This window comes from Dioscorea cayenensis, chromosome 17 (genome assembly GCF_009730915.1).
Source record: "Dioscorea cayenensis subsp. rotundata cultivar TDr96_F1 chromosome 17, TDr96_F1_v2_PseudoChromosome.rev07_lg8_w22 25.fasta, whole genome shotgun sequence".
In the NCBI taxonomy this organism is placed as follows: domain Eukaryota; kingdom Viridiplantae; phylum Streptophyta; class Magnoliopsida; order Dioscoreales; family Dioscoreaceae; genus Dioscorea; species Dioscorea cayenensis.
Window position 1 is genome coordinate 2,757,925 of NC_052487.1, and position 19,866 is coordinate 2,777,790.

Sequence of the window (19,866 nt, forward strand, 5' to 3'; positions counted from 1 at the left end):
AGATGGATTCACATGAAGATTAGAAGCTTTAATAAAGGGATAGTTAATTATATTTATGAGATTAGGAAACGTGAATGCATTATATGATTAGACTGTTTGATATATTAAGGATTAATTAAGTCGGCAAGATGACGTGCATGCATTAGCGAAAAAGCTTAATTTGGATAAACTAATCTTGAAACTTTAGGCTCCAGTACTGATAGGGATTAATTAGGGTCTAATTAATAATAGAATTATTGTCTATAGTACATAAAGCTTGTTGAGAAACTTAATTAAGGTCAAAACAAGAACTTTGACAAAGATCGTATTTTGTTTAAGTGTTTGATAAGTAGGCCTTGGTGGTTGGTTTATCATATATATATATATATACATACATATATATATATTAACATTAGCTCCCCAAGCATGCTATATATATATATCTTTAATTTGAACTTTTCTTTAAGTCAGAAATAGTGGCAAAGCACTCTTTGAAAATAAAATTACGCTGCTACTTAATAATTATGATTTCAAATCAATTACTATATATATATATAATAAGGTTTTATCAGACTCAAAATTATAATGATTCGATATAAATGAATATTAGCACAAGTTCTCGCCTATCACAACATACATTTATTATTATTTTTTTTTTTAACACAAAATTCCCCAAGGTTGGGTTAACCATTGCCCGGGTTGCTCTAACAATTGATTCAAGTCATATTAAAATTTATTGCAATATATAAATTAGTGAATTTAATTTTTTATATAATTTTAACAGTTCAGTAAATAAATAATAATTTTAGTACTGTTTAATAAATTATTAATGATATATTTAAGGTGGTTAACAAGCTCATGATTAAATTATCTGATAAATTAATCATGGCTTACACTACTAATAAATCTTACACTCATATTAGAGTATATTTTAAAATTGTGACATCTAATAAATCAACTAACAAGCTCATGATTAAATTTTTAGCTATATTTATGTGTGTAATATTACCTATGGAATTGAAAATATTTAATTTGAATAAAATAACAACTAACAAGCTCATGATTGTTCCAACAAAGATTAAATAAGGAATAAATTAAGATAATGAAAAATAATTATACATAATAGAAACATAGAATAGGGAATCAATTCCACCCAAAATTGAAACAATATAATTTGATTTTGTAAATCAAGGCTTAAAAAACTTAAAACTATATGCTTGGGCTGGGCCATTGAGCAGCAAATTATCTGTCTCATATGTTGATCCACTTGGCCCAAAATTTTTATTCATAAGACTGAGCTTTATCTACATTAGATGAACTTGAATTAATATAAAGAAATTAATTAAATGGATAGGAAGAGACCCGGTCATATACATTCGACGCACACTTATTTAATAGTCTAAGACAAAAATATTTAAATTATTATCATTTAAAAATTTTATTATATTTAGGAATGTTAATATCTTTTTTGGCTTTTCCCAATCAACTCTTTTATTAAATTGACTAAATATTTTTTTTTCCAAGTTTTATCTAGCTTGAATTCTACGCATTTACAGTGTTTGAGGTTTTTTTATTTTGGAGAAGCCGAAAGTTAAAAATATGTAAACGTAGAATATATGTGCAAGCTCAATAATAACTATTGTGCTTTACTGTTATTGAGATTCAAACCCACTTTTTTAGTAAAGACACGAATATACTACATAAGGGATCTCGTGCTAATAAACCAAGAGTTTATTGGCAAATGTTGTACCTTTTTTTTAATATATTATTTATTTTATTATTCATTTTTATATTTAAAAAAAAAAGGAAATCTTGATCATTAATCTACATTAGTAAGCTCTTCTATATAGATTGACACTCATCCATCTTCATCAAAGTTAAACATTAATGAATGCCTACCAGCTAGATTCCAATGAATGTCAACAATTAACATAATCTGGAGCATAATTTTGTTGTTGACAACCACTAAATGCTTAAGAAACAATGAAATGTTATTGAAAAGAACACTCAAACTCTCTTCATAATCAAAGCCAATCCAAGTTAGATACATGTAATAAACATTCAAAAATAATAAATCCAAAATCTAAAGAAGAGATCATGTTATTCAAAATTTCCAATAAATTGTATATAACCTACGTACTATACTAGCTATCACAACAACAATAAGCGTGCAGCCGTGCAATTGACTCCCATATAAAAGATAGAAAGTTTTATTTTACCAAAGCTGGGTTGAGAATTAATTAGGGGTGCACGGATTGTCCACAATGACAATATATATATATATATATATATATATATAACTTCAATTCATCATCTCCTTCAAACAAAGTGAACAAATTAAGATCATTAATTAACCATACCTTCTTGCAACCATGCTTCCAAATTTTCTCAACTCTGCCTTATTACCTGGCCTTGGTGTCATAACTTGAACTTCCTTCTTTGAAGAAATGGGTGCCATGTCATTAGCTATTGCTTTCTCCTCCCTCCTTAACACTACATGCAATAATGAAGATGGTGGTGGTGATTGTTTGAGCATTATTTTTGCCTTTGTTCTAAGTTTTTGCTCTCTCAATTCGGCATAAACCGAATACATCGGTCCATGATGTATCGGTACTAAGGCCGGAGATAAGTATGGTTTGTACTCCGGTGTGAGAGGAGGAAGATGGTTTTTATTTCTTTGCTTGGCCATGGTTAGGGTTAGGGTTAGGGTTAGGGTTGTGATGTCCTTTTATTGCATGGATAGTTTATCTTTTTGTTTTGTTTTAACTTGTTTTTGACTTGTTCTTTGGCCGGCTTTTTGTAGTTTACCTTCATTAATTAAATTATTAAATTGGGCTGTATTGTAATAATTAAGTTGGAAAATATAAAGTTGAATGTAGAACGTCCCTTTAGTCTTTTATATATATATGTCTAGTTTGTATTAAAGATCGATGAATTAATTGCTTTGAATACATAAAACAAAAATATTCATAAGAGAACCATAACATTTAACTAAAGTTAATATTAAAAAAAACATCCCAAAAAAATTTAAAGAAATAAAAGTAATATTTATCTGTCAATCTAGTATTCATAATCAATATATAATGTATTAAAAAAATGTTTTAAATGACTTGTTAAAAATCATGTGATTTTATTTAAACCAAATCTTTCAAAAACATAGTGTAGAGTGTAGACAAGTGTACCATGTCCCAAGTCAATAATTTCTTTTTTTTTAAAAAAAAAAACAAACTATGGTAGGAAAAGAAACATTAAAATCCATTAGTACGTGGAAGCATACAACCAAAATTCACCATGTGTTATTAATTTTATTATTATTATTATTATTATTATTTAATATTAATATTAACCAGATCCAGTTATTACTTTTGGATGTTGAAATTAATAAAAAGACAAGAACTTGAAAACAAAAAATGTACATACATGTGAAAGTGTCTCTGCTTCACCAAAAAAGTGTCCAATTCACTCTTGACATGAAAACTCACATGTTTCCCCTGCTGTGTCAAATTCATATTTAATTAAATAAAAAAAGATTATCTTCAATTAAAACCATTTAAAAAAAAAAGGAAAACTGATAAATAATGATATAAAACCAGTGAATATAATATTTGGATGAATCCATGGGCCATGGCTTGTTCACATCTATGAAAATAAATAAATAAATAAATAAATAAATAGCATATATAAAAGGTTATGTTAGAGAGACTGAGAGTATTTCAGTGAAGAAGGGCAACTAATATATACACTGGTCCAATTCACATTGTTTTGGATGCATTGGCTTTGTGGACCATTTTCACCAAACTCTTGTTTGCATGGGTCCACTTGTTTCATTTTGGCTTCACCTTTAACTTCTATATATATATATATATATATAATATAATATAGTTCTTATCAGTGGATTTTTTTTTAAAAAAAAAAAATAATTTGTATAAATAGCACTAATTTGGTCTGCAAAAGAAAATGTGATATTTAAGAATATTAGTGAGAATATATTGTTTTGAGATAAAAGTTGAATTTTTTTTTTTGCATATATATATATATATATATAAGGGAACCTAGTTGTCCTGTTACATCCAACTAAATACTTAATTAGTTTGTAAATAATCCTGTAAATCATTTAAGATTTAAATCCTCTTACATCCAACTAAATATTTAATTAGTTTATAAATAGTCTTATAAATCATTTAAGAATTATATAAGTGAAGATATATATATATATATAAAACATAATAAATTAAAAAATTATATTATATTAATTTTAATAAATATTAATTAATTTCAAAGTTGGAAAATAATTTGAAAAATAAGTAAGTTCACCTAGTTAAAATCCAGTGTAGAGCTCAACCAAGCATTAAATGTGCACATACACGTACACACGTGACACTTAAATAAATAAATGCAAAGAAAATTATTCTTATAACACCATAGTTGGTATTTTATTTTTGTCCAAAATCAGGATACAGGATTAACATTCTTCATAATAATAATAATAATAATAAAAGCATTGGAATTAATTTAATAACAAGGGTGGATGGAAAGTCAAAGAAGTATATTTTGGTATCGTTAAGGTAGAATATTTTATTTAGTCTCTCTAATATAGTCAATCTATTAATATGGTCTTTCTAATATGATTTGTCCTTAGGAGGTCCTTATATTTTAATTTTTGTGAAATATAAGTCCTTATAAAGGTCTGGGACAAATTATATTATAGAGAGGGACTTATTATTTTTAAAAATTAAAATATAGAAACTTCTCCGGAACAAATCATATTAGAGGGACTAAATGGACAAATTGACTATATTAGAGGGACTAAATAAGATATTTTTTTTTTAATGAAATTAAATATATATATATATATAAAATTTTGGATTTGGAGGATGTGGTACACTACTTTTCTGCTTCTTTTTGTAATCTTGTCCAAGTCTTTCAATGTGAGTGTTCTGTGCTCTTGTCTGTGCTCTTGCATCACTTCCGAGGATTTGTCCCTGGGAAAGGCGGTTTTGAGGAATCGTTTTTGGGGAAACGGTTCTTGTGGTGAAACGAATTCTTGTGGTGAACGAATTGTGAGGAAAATAAAATAAAATGAAAAATTTTATTAAATTTTTTTATATATATATTTTTTAAATTTTCAAAATTATCTCATCTTAAATTAAAAAAAATGTACATATCAATTAATTACTATTTCATCAAGGACAGTTTTTTTAAAATAAATATTTGTTATATACGTATAATTTAGAACTTGAGAAATTAATTATTTAAGCGACCCAAACTAATTAATGAGATTTTTTAATTTTTTACTTTGCTAAACTCACCAAAATATAAGTAGTTTCATGTATAATTAAATAGTTAGTTAATTCAAACTAATTGAAATAAGTAAATTGAAGTTAGGCTAAACTCACTAGTGTTAAAAAACAATAAAAGGGATGACAATTAAAAATAACTTTATTAAATTTTACTTAATACAATATTAGAAATAAAAGTGCTTAAATTATGGAGAGGATTAGAGTATTCGAAAAATTAAAGAAATATTTTTTGGTGACAACTTTATAGTTAAGTTAGCTAATTAATACTCATAATTATTCACTAAATTAGCATTGTGACTTGGGTTTGGGAAACGCATCATGATGTGAACTAGTTTCTAGATTTTAAGAAAACAAAAAGGCCAGTATTAAACAAATTATATTAATGATTTAAGTAAATCATTATATATATATATAGATATATATGTTTTAATCCTTTTATTTCATGTAATGGATGGCATGATTTCACAAATTATATTAGTTTTTAATTTATTTAATATATTATAAAAATAACTAAAACAAAACATGCTAATGCAATTCAAATATTGTTCACTATGGTTTTTATTTTTGGTGAATTTTTTATTTTTTTTCTTAATGTTTCTCTTATACTCACTGAAATCAATTTTTTTTTCTAATGGTTATCTATTCCCTAGGCAGTCGTTTCATGATCAGTTATTATATTTGTTGTTTTGTATTATTAAATTATAATTTATTCACTTTATTTAAAATAATTAAATATTAAAAAAAAGGAAAAAATAAATATATTTATGTGCCTCACAAACAAATTTAATATAATGTAGAAAAATATCGTTATTTATAAACATTAATTTTTAAAAAGAAAAAAAAGAGAGAAATAAAGTTTATAATAATAATAATAATATTTGGGAGTGTGTAACAGTGTATATAATATTGCAGGGGGAGACAAAGAACTGAGCAAACGATGGAGATGTTTCTCTGCTATCCACCTCGGCACCTCCCAATAAACTTTTATTTTATTTTTTTAAATTAATAGCTTAGCATGTATATAAGCCAAAACAACAACAATTAACAATGAGTAGAATACCCTATTTAATCTCTTTAATATAGTCAATTTACACTTTTTATCCTTCTAATATGTTCTGTCTCTAGGAGGTTCCTGTATTTTAATTTTTGAGAAATATAAGTCCTTTTCTTTAATATAATTTGTCCCTAGGAGGCTCTTATGAAGATTTACATTTCACAAAAATTAAAATACAGGAATCTCCCAAAGATAAATCATACTAGAGGACCAAAATAATAAATTGACTATATTAGAAGGACTAAATACCTATTCCATAACAGGCTACACAAATTCTCCAACTCCACTTCCACTATTTGGGTCTTTTATCTCCTGTTTAATTTCTAGAAATTTAATTAGTTATATTTGTAAGTAAATTAATAATATAACGAGCATATCTACTATAAATATGCAAAGTATTGTTTGATTTTGGATTGTTTTGAATTGTTATTTCTATTTAAAACCAGAGATTCGTTTTTTTAAAATTTGACTGGTCAATTAGCTGTATTGGTGTCAAGATTTTTTTGTTTTTGTTTTTTGTAACTAACAAAAAAAAAACTATTTAATTTGTACTTTATCTCACTTGATTTTGTAGTCTGCCTTTACTTATAAGAAGTTAATATATATATATATATAAATCTAATTTTTATAATTTTTTTATCAAGAGTAAGTTTTTATTATCATACCAACGGTCTCTGGGTCAATTATTATCGGGTCTTTTACGTAAGGTGTTTAGAGAAGATTCGGGATAGAAGCTCATGTCCTACGCAAGATAAAAGTACGCGGGTCAGTGTTGAGCCTTATTCCTTACACGTGCACGTCCCTAGGGTCCCTAGGGTTTTGGTGCTTGTAGCCTTTCTAAAATTTTTTATTATTATTATAAACTTATATTAAAACAAAAACCAACTAAATATAATTAAGAAACACAATTGTGTTTGAGTTGAGTATCATCATTGCAGAATAAAACACCATTATAAACAAGCTAATTTTTTTTTATTAATATAAAATAATTTTACGTGTTTTTAATTTTAAATAAATATGCTCATTTTACTATAATTTCTAAATAAATAAATAAATAATAATACAATGAAATTAATTCTCAAAATATTGTCGACATCAAAATATTATCGACAGTAATCATGTTGCGAGTTTTCGTGACTCATCCTATTCTTTTGATTTATAAATGTCAATTTTTTTTTAAAAAAAAACGACAAGTGTCTGTCTCAGCGTGTGAGTATGGACCGTAATATCACTCATATACAAATTTATTTTTAGTGATGCTAATCACTTGAATCGGGTGGTTTTGATAAAATGTCAATCTATATTGGTTTGATTGTAATTGAAATTTCACCCAAAAATAATTTATGCAGCTCAGTTGGCCAGGGGCAAATAGAAGTGTAATTAATTATTACGTAGTTAATATGTTGTAAAATATTTATCAATTTCATGATAGATAATTTGAGTATTAAATATAATTAAAATGTACGAATGAAATTTCATACACTAGTTATGCTTCATCATTTCAGGGTAATCCATTCCTTCCTACACGAATGTGTAATTTACACAAGCAAAATTAAAATAACAGATAATATTATTATTAAAAATTATAATTAATGTCAATGATGGATAAATGCAGATATTATAAAATTATTAACTTATTTTCAAGCACAATATAAATAAAAAAAATATAGATAAAGATATGTAAGTAACTTCTATTAAAATATTATCTAAAATTATAATATTATTTGTACATCTATATTATTTTTTAATTAGATTTAGAAAAAAATTAATTAAATAAAGGGCAAACATAAATACATTGTTTCAAATAGTTTCTTTAAATTAACTTTATAATCACAAAATACCACGTAAATAACTTTTATAGAGTAATGATAGCAACAAATATTATTCTCAAAAAATTTTATAAAAAATGTTAATTAATGACAACAAATAAAAACCAAAAATAAATATGTTCATATAGGTTTTTTTATGAACAAATTATATTAGAGAGACTAAATAAGTATTATATTATACACACTTGTATAAGGGTGTATAAGTAATTTTCCATTAATATTATTTTCTATTTAAAAAAAAACATAAGATTAATCCAACAAATGAGGTGACAATTAGTTCATTTCCTGATTTTCATAACAAATAAATATATTGCATGAACGTAGCATAATACATGGGAAAAGACACCACGGCAAATGGGATCATTCCGTTTCCTTCCCGTTCAGTTGTAACCGTTCACTCAAACTGCTTCAAAGAAACGGTTCACTGATTAAAAGCCTTTTTCCGCATGCACCCCTTCTTCTTCTTCTTCCTTCTTTTCTTCTTTGCAAAACCTAAATCAGAACAATGGCTAGAACAACAACAACCAGCATGGATCATCATCATTCCCAAAACATGATCCCAATTGACTTCACTCCTCCTCCAAAACCTTCGAACAATCATCATTCCATGTTGCAGCAATGCCTCACAAATACAACTGGCATAAACATAATCAATGGAAAGCCGAAGTCTAGGAGAAAACCAAACCCCAATAGCCCAATACTCTCCGGCAACACGGCAACACCGCCGTGCACAGAATGCGGCAAGCACTTCACTTCTTGGAAGGCCTTGTTTGGCCACATGAGATGTCACCCGGAGAGACCTTACCGAGGGATCAACCCCCCTCCGGCCCTCTGCAAACCACTTTCATTGGTTTCTTCAAACAGTAGTTTCACTGCAGATGAGTTCGACGTCGCTAAAAGCCTGATAATGCTCTCCAATGGCCCTCCATGCTCTTCAAGGTTTGCATGCATGAGTTGCATGAAAGGGAAACGTAAAGGGAAGAAGAGTTTGTGGAAGGAGATGGTTGGGTTGAGTTCTAGTCATAAGCGAGGGCATTTTTGGGACTTAAACTTACCACCACCTTTGGATGATGGTACCCTTGGCCTTGTTTTTGAAGGGCCTTCTTCTTCTTCCTCTTCTTCTTCTTTCTATTATCATCCTTCAAACCTTAACCCTAACCCTAATCTTGGTCTGGACTTGAAGTTGGGGATTTGAAATTGTTTGGTTACCTTATTATATCTACATGGTTGTTTGTGATTCCTTCATTTTGATTTTGTTTGTTTGTTTAATTGTATCATGTCTTGCAAAGTGGGGCATGAAGAAATGATCCGTATTAATGAGAAATGTATGTGATACTTTTGTGGTCAATAAAACCATATTATTTCTTTGATTTTATGAGCTGCATTGTTAACATGGAGTCATTGGAAATTCTCCTTTTCGCCCCCCTCTAATGTCATTTGTCATTTGAAATCTCTAAATTTTAATTTTTATGAAATATAAATATTTTTTTTTAATATAATTCGTCTTTAGGTCTCTCTTAATATAATTTATCTCTAAGAGGCTCTTATATTAGAGAAAAGGAGAGAGGGATTTATATTTTTTATAAATTAAAATACAGGGACTTTTTAGAGATAAATCATATTAGAAGGACCAAAATGATAAATTGATTATTTTATCAAATAAAAAAATTGTATAAATCCATATTATTTTAAAAGAAAATTCAGATTAAAGACAAAATCACATCCTTTTCCAGTTGACTAATCCTTCTCTTCATTTCCTCAAACCAAGTGAACTCCCAAAAAGTTTGCCATCTGCCGTCACTTCAGTAATAGCCTTACCTTCCTTTCATTCCATCCATGGAGAAGAAGATGGCTTTGCTTGCAAGTGAGTGTCCTCTGCTTTCCAAGCTTCTGTCTTTGTTGCTTTAAACTTAGCATCATCACCATCTTCTCTGATTTTGGTTCTTTGATGCCTGAGTTGCTGCTTTACAGCTCTTTGGCTTCTTTTTCTCCTCAATGGCAGCTGCTTGTGTGTCAGTAGGTTGGTAGATCTCCCTTTGGGGGTTGTTTGCTTTGTTTTCTGAGGTAAAGGAAGGAGCTTTTTGTGGTTACTGAGGAGTTGAAGAGAATGGGGAGCATGGCTATGGTGGAGAAGAGGTCTGGGCAACAGCAGCAGAGAAGGGTTGGTGGGTGTGTTGGCATTTTCTTTCAGCTCTTGGATTGGAACCGGAGGCTTGCAAAGAAGAAGCTTTTCTCTCGCAAGCTCCTTCCTCCTGGTAAAGCTTGGATCTTTCTTGGTTTTTCTCTGTTTTTTTTTTTTGTTCTTTTGCTTTTGGGTAGTGGAATGGATCTTCAAAGTTGTGTCCTTTGGTTGTTGTGTTTTTGTTTCAGTTGGTGGTGTGAAGAGGGTTTCCAAGAGGTTTGGGGGTGATGAAAAGATGCCTACTTCCAAGCTGAAATTGGTAGAAAGATTTTATCTTTTCATTTTGGTTTTCTTTACTGTTTGATTTTAGTTTGGAGCGAGTGTTGATATGAAGTATTGTTTTGGGTTTGTTTGAAATTGTTATAGATTGCGGATGAGAACTGTGGAGGTTTTCCAAACTCTAATAAGAAATCTGATGCTAAACAATCCTTTGGTTTGTGTGACGATGATGATGGTGGTGATGTTGGAAATGGGATGAAAACTGCTGGGCTTGTTGCTAGATTGATGGGTTTAGAGACAATGCCTGTTGTTTATCAAGAGAAACCAAGAAAAGCATTGGATTCTGAGTTGTATTTTGATAGGGATGAAAGCTGGGATTGTTCCAGGCTTGATCAGGATCTTTGCACAGAGATGGGTGGGAATGGTAAGATTGATTCCAGGCCACAGAAGATTCAGAAGACAGGAGGGTTCTTGGAGAAGCAGACAGTGAATGCTTCTCGGTTTAGCTCCGATGCTTTTCGGTTCAACAAGAGCATGCTGGCTGGATCGAAGAAGCAGCATCATAAGCTCCCGACGCCTGTTAAGAGCCCGAGGACACTCCCTAGGAGGAGCACAGTGAGGTTGATGGAGGCTGCAACAAAGATCTTAGACCCCGGGTCTCATGCTAGGAATCGAGCTCTTACTTACATTGGCTCGGCAAGAGCCAGTGGTGGTGTGCAAGGATCAAATGTTGGTTTATTATCAAGAAATGTGAAGGATTCAGTTGTTGGATCTTGTAGGAGTTGCGGTGGTTTGGTTGAAGTTCCAGGGTTGCGGTTGGGTGAGTGTGGTTCTTCTACTTCGGATTTTAGCAATGCTTCTTGTTCTGATGTTGGGTATGAAGATATCGGGATCAAGCCACTTGATAAAGTGGCCTCTCTTGTTGATCAAGTTAAGACTAATGCAAAGAATAGAGCTTCGGACAATGTAGAAAAGAAGTACAACATTGTTGAAGTTCGAGAACAAAGGAAGTGCGAAGAGGATGCCATCCCAAAACCCGGCCCTAAGGTGAAAAATTTGAGGCAAAATCCGGTGCCATCTATCAAAGGTAAAGTTAATGGCAAGCAAGATGGAAGAAGGTATCCCAACGAGGTGAATCGGGCCAAAGATTTCATATCTTCCAGTAAAAATTTAAACAAGACCACTGTTACACGGCCGACCAAAGCAGTAGCAACAAGCCATAAGATGGTTGGGATGGAGAGAAGTGTTGGCGGGAAGCATTTGATTCGGAAGCGAAGACCGGCTGGAGGCTTGCAGAATGAAAATTTGTGTCTAAGCAATTCAAAATTACCACAAGAGAGAATTGCTAAAGGGATCACTACCGAACGTTCTATCAGTCGGAATCGTATCAAGAGTGAGGTAAGGAAGAGGGCAGATGGTGATAGTACCTCTGGTAGCAAGGGTAGTGATGCATTCTCTTTTACATTCACTGCTCCAATGAGACATGGTTCAAGTTCTTCTTTGTATAAGGGGATGGCCGAGAAGAGTAGGAGCGAAGATAAACATTCAGGCGAGTTCTTGAATCCAAAGGCATCATCACCCGAACGAAAGAATGGTGACTCGACATCTCAAAGAGCAACACCTTTGAGAGGTGATGCACTGAGTAGTCTTCTAGAAAAGAAAATCAGAGAACTGTCATCGCTGGATATGGATGAGTTAGCAAAAGGGGATGCAAATTTAGGTAGGTCTACTGCTTCGATTCTTGAGGAGCTTATCTCTGCACTTACGACAGGAGCTCCATTACCTCAGAAAAATTCTGATTGTTGCATGGATGAGCATAGTGTAACAAGCAATTCTTGTCATGACTCTGACGAGTTACAGAATCAAGTAGTTGCCATTACCAAAAGCCTTCAGGTATGTTAAATTATTGTTGGAAATTGCAAATACTCTCATTTTGAAACTAATACTTGATCTTATGTTGTTTTTCTGGGTGTTACCGCTAGAGTGACTTGCCAATCCTCATGGTTTAAATTTATAACACTGAAGTAAAGTATTTTGTTTGTCTACTTATTGCATTGATTAATGGTGTCTTTGATCCTTTGATGCGTATCTTTTCATCAGCAGTGCATTCATTTTGTGAATTTTCTTGAAATCTAATGGACTCCATTCTGTTCAACTAGAAAAAAAAAGATATGTTGAAACATACCTATTGTGTGCTTCATTGATGCCTAGTTACATTTGTTATCATTCTGCTGATTTTTCATTCTTTCTTCAGGAAAAGGAACAATCTGTTTTTGCTGCTGCATCTCCGGCCTGTGAAAATGATCAGTGTAGTCCAATCTCTATTCTCAGAGTTTCATTCTCCAATGAGGGTTCTTTATCTGAAAGTCCAAATGGTAGCTCAGGTATGCAGTGGTTGCATGTTCATTTTTTGAATTCTGGAATTAGAGTTTTTTTACTTGATCTGCGCAAGCATTTAAAATTCTCTTTTAATTTAACCTTCTGCATGTGATTATTTCCAGGATGCAAACCAGAAGTGAGGCTCACAGAGAGCTTTAACAACAATACACTCCAATTGGACCTTGACAGTGATCTTTTGGATTCGGCTACTTCAGTAATTAGTGAAAAGTTTGAAACTCAAAAGAGTCAGCAGTCCATGAATAAGTTCCATCCTACCGGCAATGTGTACTCAGTAAGCAAACTAATTGATGTGCACAAACCCATATCAGATATAGAATTGCTGCTGGACAACATTTTCTTTGATCAATCAAATGGGAACACATTTCTTCTCAACATATTAGAATCCATCCTCGAAGCTTTTGGTTCTTGCTTCAGAGAGTACGATGAACCTAATGCGGTTAGGAATTTCCTGTATGACTGCATTATGGAATGCCTGCATTCGAAAACTGGTTGCAAAGCATTGATGAGATCGTGCCAGTTCTTCAGCAGAAATCGATTGAAGACTGAAATTTTTGAAGAGATTAGAAGTTGGCAGAGCTTATCAGGGAAAAACACCGACGACATTATCGCAAAGGAAATGAGCCGATCAATTGAGAGATGGACGACATGTGAAGTCGATGCTTTTGAGACAGGCATTGAGATTCAAACTGACATCCTTCAGTTACTGGTTGATGAAGTTGTTGTTGATTTGTGCCACGGAAGCTAAATTTTGTTTCACTTGTGACATGGTGTACAAGGATTGATGTTCTTTCTGATTTTGTGACATAAACTAGTCTTTGTTTGATTGAAATCAAATCATGAATGAAAAACAAATATCAATAAGAAATGAATTATAAATCAACAAACAGGTAAACTAAAGCAAACAAAACCGCAACTTGCACAGCATAAATCAAAACAATGCAGAGAGAGAATGTTGTCTCTGAATCCTCATCTCCTTGTAAAACATCTCAATGAACTTCTCAGCTCTAGTGTCCACTGAATCTTCATCATCCTCTCCAGCAAGCTCTAATGGCTCAGGTGACTCAAAGTCCACAACATCAGCAGTCAAAGAAAAGGACTCCAAAGCACTAGAGTCAGTGAAACCAGCTCTACCACCACAGAGAAAACAAAGGAAATGAAGACTTCTCTTCTTTACAGGCACCCTTCTGGAATGCTGAAAGAGTGGAGTACTAGAAGGAGAGAACTCATACTCTCCAACATAGGCATAGTTATAATGCTTGAGAAGCCTAAAACTCTTGGGTTTCCTCACTTTGCTCATTGGAGTGATGGAATGAGCAATGAGGTCCATTGCTTTCCTTAGTATTGGAGTACTCCTCTTCTTCTGCATGGTGGTTTTCCAATGTCTACAGAGGAAATCAATGAAGAAGCAGAGGAATTATGGAGGATGGGGGGTTATAAGGGAGAGGTGCATGGGAGGAAGAGGTGGTGGGATTGTGGAGCTGGAAAAGGGAAAGAGGAGGTCGGTGGGTTTGTTTGTTTGTTTGCTTTTTTTTGGTTTGCTTTTTAATGGAGCGTGTATTGTTGAGAATTTTTAAATTTTTAGTAGCCGTTGCTGGTGCTATGAACAACACAATGGCCTGGAAAACCAACCTGGCACACTACACTCTATCTGATTCATTGTTAGCCACATAATTAACACTTGCTGTACTTGGTTTCATTCTGAAATTATATATATGTATATATGTAAATGTGGAAAATTATAGGGCCCAGGGCCTGGCCCGATTCCTTGAGTTTATGGGCCAAGTGGAGGGAGAATATGATTTTGTAGTCCTACATGAATATTGTGTGAATGAATGGATACTTTGCATGTATTATTAATTCATTATTATTAATGTGAAATATTGTGTTTGTATTTATTAATATTAATTCAATTAAGCTATATAAGGAGAGAAATTGCAAGGCATTAATTTGGGATTTAATGCATTGCATAAATGAGTGGTATATAAGAAGAGAGAAGAAAGAAGAACATGCCATGATTGCTAAGATGTTGAAGATGATGGTGCTAGTGTTTATATTTCTTTGCTGCCTTCTTCTTCTTCTTCTTCTCCCTAGCTTTGGTTTCACTATTGATGAGGATCTGGAGCTTCTCAACAAGCCAACAATGAAGACTACTGTAGTGGTAATTAAGTAGTTAATCATTATTAACACCAAGTAAAATTCATTTTTGTTTAGTTCTCTGATTTTCATCTTGATATATATTATCATAGGATGATGGAGATATATATGATTGTGTGGACATACACAAGCAACCAGCATTTGATCATCCATCTCTAAAGAATCATAAAATTCAGGTCCTTTATTCTTCTTCTTCTTTCTTTTACTGCTACAGTGCTACTCTTCTTTTATTATATATAAATTATATCTGCAGTTAAGGCCAAGTTCTTATCCAGTTGGACTATTTGATGATAAATCATCATCAACAAATAGTACTACATCAACAGAAATTGGATTGCCAGATGGAGGTTGCCCTTCAGGAACAGTACCAATAAGAAGACATACAAAAGAAACTCTCATGAGAATGAAATCATCTTTGAAGAACATGAACACTCCATCAATGCACAATGGTACAAATAATGAATTGCACCATCAGGTACGTTAATCATTAAACCAAATCTTCATTAGTTTCACACTTTATATATATCAAACTCACATTGATTGCATGTATGTATGATTTCATGAAATGTTGCAGCGGGCAATATACATCACCAGAAAAACACTATCAGAATTTTATGGTGCATCAGCATTCATTGATGTTTATAGCCTTCCTTTAACCAAAACGTGGCAAGTCAGCTCAAGCTATATTTGGATAATAAACAATGAAGATGATGATCAAATAAACACTATAGCAATTGGATGGACAGTGAGTCTCAAACAGTTCATTCTCTTCTTAAATATTTCTTAGACTCATAATTGTTAAAAATCTAATCTAGTTTTACTGTCACAGGTATCTAATGAAAGCTATGGAGATACAAAAACCAGACTAACTGCTTCTTGGACTGTATGTTTAATTATCAAATCATTAAAATTAATACATTAAGTGAAGTAACAAATTTTACTTTATATTTTTTCAGATTGATAACTTTCAAGAAACAGGATGTAGAGATACATCATGCCCAGGCTTTGTTCAAGTTAGCAGAGGACTGCCACTGGGCATTCCTATAAAACCTCTATCAACATATGGAGGCACACAGTATGGTTTAAACATCCTTGTTTTCAAAGTAATAACACTACCTCCATTTTTATAATTATATTAGTGTTCTTAATTTTTATTTGAATTTCAATTAATGTTATTAATTTTTAACAGGATCCAAATACTAAGAATTGGTGGTCTTTTCTTCACAATAATCGAATTCCAATAGGCTATTGGCCTAATGAAATTTTCACTAATTTGGGTGCAAAGGCTAATAAGCTTAATTTTGGAGGAATTGTTGGGTACTTGGATAGCCCGGATAAGCCACCAATGGGAAGTGGCCATTATCCAATTGAAGGTACTAGAAAATCATGTTTTTTCAGTAATGTTAAATATGTGGACAACGAAAACATAATACATGATTTAGATTCAGAGAATGTGTTTCCCTTTTCAAGTTTAAAAGAATGTTATTATGTTGGGCCTTATTCAAAAATGGGTAGCCAACTGGGTAATATGTTCTTCTTTGGAGGTCCGGGATATTGTTAAAGATATTTATAATATTCGTTATGTTGTATGAGTTTTATTGAAGTTTTTAAATAAAAGATTGTTTAATTGGATATCTGGTTATGAAAGTTTTCTGTAATTATTTTTACATATGCGACAAGTGTATGTATATTCAGAGAAAGGAGGGTGCATATAGAAAGCAATACAAATTCACCTGTATGCCTTCACCCGACCAACATATAATTGAGTTGTAAACCCACATTAACAACTAAAGACCCTTTTGTATCATTACGCTCGGCTCATTTTTAACTTGAACGATGAAAGTCTTGCAGCCAACACTTACGTAGTGGAGTCGGTGCCATTGGCAAAGGCCTTTTGACAATTTTTTTTAATTATTCCGATTAAAGTTTTCATGGTTGTTTGCTATGGATTGAAATAAAAGTATATATGTTTAAAATAAAATTTTGAAAATGTACTTAAAATGTCACTATGTCATTGATTTTATATTTGTTTCTTGATTAAGATTGTATAAAAATTAATCTTTAATTAATCTCATGTTGTTTAATGGGCAGCACTTGAGGTGCCAAAATATTCAAGCATAATATTTTTGTTTCACTAGTATTTTTTATTTTTGATGGCTCCACTGGTTGTTCTAGTAAAATGAAGATTTTAGTTTTAATAAAAAATTTATGATAATTTTATTTATAGGATTTATTAGATTTTTTTATATTTCTGATTATAGAAATATAATAAATATTTAAGAGAATATTAAAGAATAAATTGTAAAAATTCCCTTTTTTTTTTTTTCTTATCAGAGTCTTGTAATTTTTAAAAATTTACATTCCAAATAAAGTGTATTATATTTTAAAGCAATTAAAGAAATAAACATCCCTTCATTATGTGGTTGCAGTTGGCTGGACAATATAATCTCCTTACTATGAATTTTTTATAAAATAAAATTGAAATTATATTTATAAGGAAAAAACCATCTTGAAAGAACTATTTTGCTAGAGGATTAATAGTCAAGTAGTATTAATCCCACTGTAAAAGACATGGTATGGGACTCAAGTTCAAATCCCTTAAGAAACAATAGTGGTAACAATCTCCAATGTGAGTTCGAGCTTGCTATCTGAGCCCCATGTTGTCAAGTGAGAACATGTTTATTGGATGAATTACAAAACATGCCACATTTATTCAAAAACCTATAAGCTTCCAAATCAGCAACATTTACTTATCCAAGCTAGATATTATCATCATTCTCTAATTAAAAAATTAAACTAATTAATAAATGTATTATGTGGTTAATTTACTTTTAAAATAGAACCATTATCCCTCGATAGTTGCATACTTGCATGGTAGGGTAGATTTATCTCTAAAATATTATTCAAGTCATCATAATTGGGGATAGTCCGTGTTTTAAAGTTGGAGATTTCATTATGTATGATGTAATTATTTTTATTTTGAGGGGTTGATTTTATTGATTGTTAAAGATATATATATTTTGGCATTGTTGTTTTTTTAATTTTTTTTATTGTAGATTTTATTGTTTTTATTATTTTTAGATTTTTTTTAGGTTTATGTTTGGGTTCAAGTTCTGCAAATTTTTCTTTGTAAAAATCAATAAACCTAAGGAATTAGTAAATGAGTGATTTCATGAGTTTGCAAATTTTTTATTTTTGATAATTTTATCATGAAATAAATTGAAAAAATTATTGATAATTTGTTATTAAGAAATTTGGCTTTTGAATCTATGAGATAAAAAATAAATTTATCTTTACTTGAAATGGAGAGCTTTTAATAATTATTATGAAAATAGTTTGATGTGTAGGCAATGTATTCCATTAGTATCAAATATTTTTAAAGTTGGAAAGATTATAATTTTAAGAAAACTTCACAAATTCTGAGGACATCCTAAATGACGAATTGCTTATATATATATATATATATTAATCTGGAAAATTATAGGGCCCAGGGCCTGAGCCTGGGCCCAATTCCTTGAGTTTGTGGGCCGAGTGGAGGGAGAATATGATTTTGTAGTAGCACATGAATATCATCTGAATGAATGGATGTTTTGCATGGAGTATTATGAATCCATTAATGTGACATGTTTTGTTTGCATTTATTACCATTAATTCAATGAAGCTATATAAGGACAGAAATCATAAGGCATTAATTTGGGTTTTAATGCATTGCATGAATGAGAGTGGTATAAAAAAGAGAGAAGAAAGAACTTGTCATGCCTGTTAAGATGTTGAAGATGATGGTGCTAGTGTTTATTTTTCTTTGTTGCCTTCTTCTTCTTCTTATTCTCCCTAGCTTTGGTTTCACCATTGATGAGGATCTGAAGCTTTTCAACAAGCCAACAATGAAGACTAGTACTATAGTGGTAAGTAATTAATCATTATCAAGTAAAATTCATTTTTGTTTAGTTTTCTAATTTTCATCTTGATATATATATATATATATATATATATATTATCATAGGATGATGGAGATATATATGATTGTGTGAACATATACAAGCAACCAGCATTTGATCATCCTTCTCTAAAGAATCATAAAATTCAGGTCCTTTCTTCTTCTTCTTCTTCTTCTTCTTCTTCTTCTTCTTCTTCTTTCTTTCTTTCTTTTACTGCTGCTCTTCTTTTATTATACATAAATTATATCTGCAGTTAAGGCCAAGTTCTTATCCAGTTGGACTATTTGATGATAAATCATCATCAACAAATAGTACTGCATCATCAGAAATTGGATTGCCAGATGGAGGTTGTCCTTCAGGAACAGTGCCAATAAGAAGACATGCAAAAGAAAATCTCATGAGAATGAAATCATCTTTGAAGAACATGAAGATCAAGAACACTCCATCAATGCACAATGATACAAATAAAGAATTGTACCATCAGGTTAATCATTAAACCAATTCATCAGTTTCACAATTTAATTATATACATCAAACTCACATTTATTGCATGTATGTATGATTTGATGATGTTATAGCGGGCAGTATACATCACCAGAAAAGAACTATTAGATTCATATGGTGCATCAGCATTCATTGATGTTTATAGCCTTCCTATAACCAAAGAGTCACAAGTCAGCTCAAGTGCCTATATTTGGATTGAAAACAATGAAGATGGTGATCAAATAAACAGTATAGCAATTGGATGGACAGTGAGTCTTAATAAATAACACTTCATTCTCTTAAATATTTCCAAGAACTCATGATTGTT

At 31.2% G+C, this 19,866-nt stretch overlaps 3 protein-coding genes across 4 annotated transcripts; 2 read left to right on the forward strand and 1 right to left on the reverse strand.

Moving 5' to 3' along the window:
• The first annotated feature begins 9,939 nt into the window (after positions 1-9,939).
• Positions 9,940-13,727, forward strand: LOC120280560. Of its 2 annotated transcripts, none has more exons than XM_039287430.1 (6): positions 9,940-10,026; positions 10,120-10,417; positions 10,533-10,603; positions 10,711-12,456; positions 12,818-12,947; positions 13,065-13,727. In XM_039287430.1, the coding sequence occupies exons 2-6, from the start codon at positions 10,270-10,272 to the stop codon at positions 13,706-13,708; spliced, it is 2,739 nt and encodes a 912-aa protein (XP_039143364.1). In that variant the 5' UTR covers positions 9,940-10,026; positions 10,120-10,269; the 3' UTR covers positions 13,709-13,727. The 2 variants fall into 2 exon arrangements, with proteins under 2 accessions (XP_039143364.1, XP_039143363.1); XM_039287429.1 differs by having other exon boundaries at positions 10,134-10,417.
• Positions 13,728-13,851: 124 nt separating this feature from the next.
• LOC120280561 lies at positions 13,852-14,458 on the reverse strand. The gene has a single exon (XM_039287431.1). The coding sequence runs from the start codon at positions 14,327-14,329 to the stop codon at positions 13,892-13,894; it is 438 nt and encodes a 145-aa protein (XP_039143365.1). The 5' UTR covers positions 14,330-14,458; the 3' UTR covers positions 13,852-13,891.
• LOC120280497 lies at positions 14,361-16,709 on the forward strand. The gene is made up of 9 exons (XM_039287355.1): positions 14,361-14,461; positions 15,055-15,121; positions 15,210-15,293; positions 15,371-15,592; positions 15,692-15,862; positions 15,947-16,000; positions 16,074-16,220; positions 16,307-16,490; positions 16,633-16,709. The coding sequence occupies exons 1-9, from the start codon at positions 14,361-14,363 to the stop codon at positions 16,707-16,709; spliced, it is 1,107 nt and encodes a 368-aa protein (XP_039143289.1).
• The last annotated feature ends 3,157 nt before the right edge of the window (positions 16,710-19,866 follow it).

Excerpts from the sequence above, each read along its gene's own strand:
- LOC120280560 (XM_039287430.1), top strand. The coding sequence starts at position 10,270 with ATGGGGAGCATGGCTATGGTGGAGAAGAGGTCTGGGCAACAGCAGCAG. Across the intron at positions 10,418-10,532 it reads TCGCAAGCTCCTTCCTCCTG|TTGGTGGTGTGAAGAGGGTT; the intron begins GTAAAGCTTGGA and ends TTTTTGTTTCAG. Across the intron at positions 12,457-12,817 it reads CCATTACCAAAAGCCTTCAG|GAAAAGGAACAATCTGTTTT; the intron begins GTATGTTAAATT and ends TTCTTTCTTCAG.
- LOC120280561 (XM_039287431.1), bottom strand. The coding sequence starts at position 14,329 with ATGCAGAAGAAGAGGAGTACTCCAATACTAAGGAAAGCAATGGACCTC.
- LOC120280497 (XM_039287355.1), top strand. The coding sequence starts at position 14,361 with ATGAAGAAGCAGAGGAATTATGGAGGATGGGGGGTTATAAGGGAGAGG. Across the intron at positions 15,122-15,209 it reads CAATGAAGACTACTGTAGTG|GATGATGGAGATATATATGA; the intron begins GTAATTAAGTAG and ends ATATTATCATAG. Across the intron at positions 15,294-15,370 it reads TAAAGAATCATAAAATTCAG|TTAAGGCCAAGTTCTTATCC; the intron begins GTCCTTTATTCT and ends TTATATCTGCAG.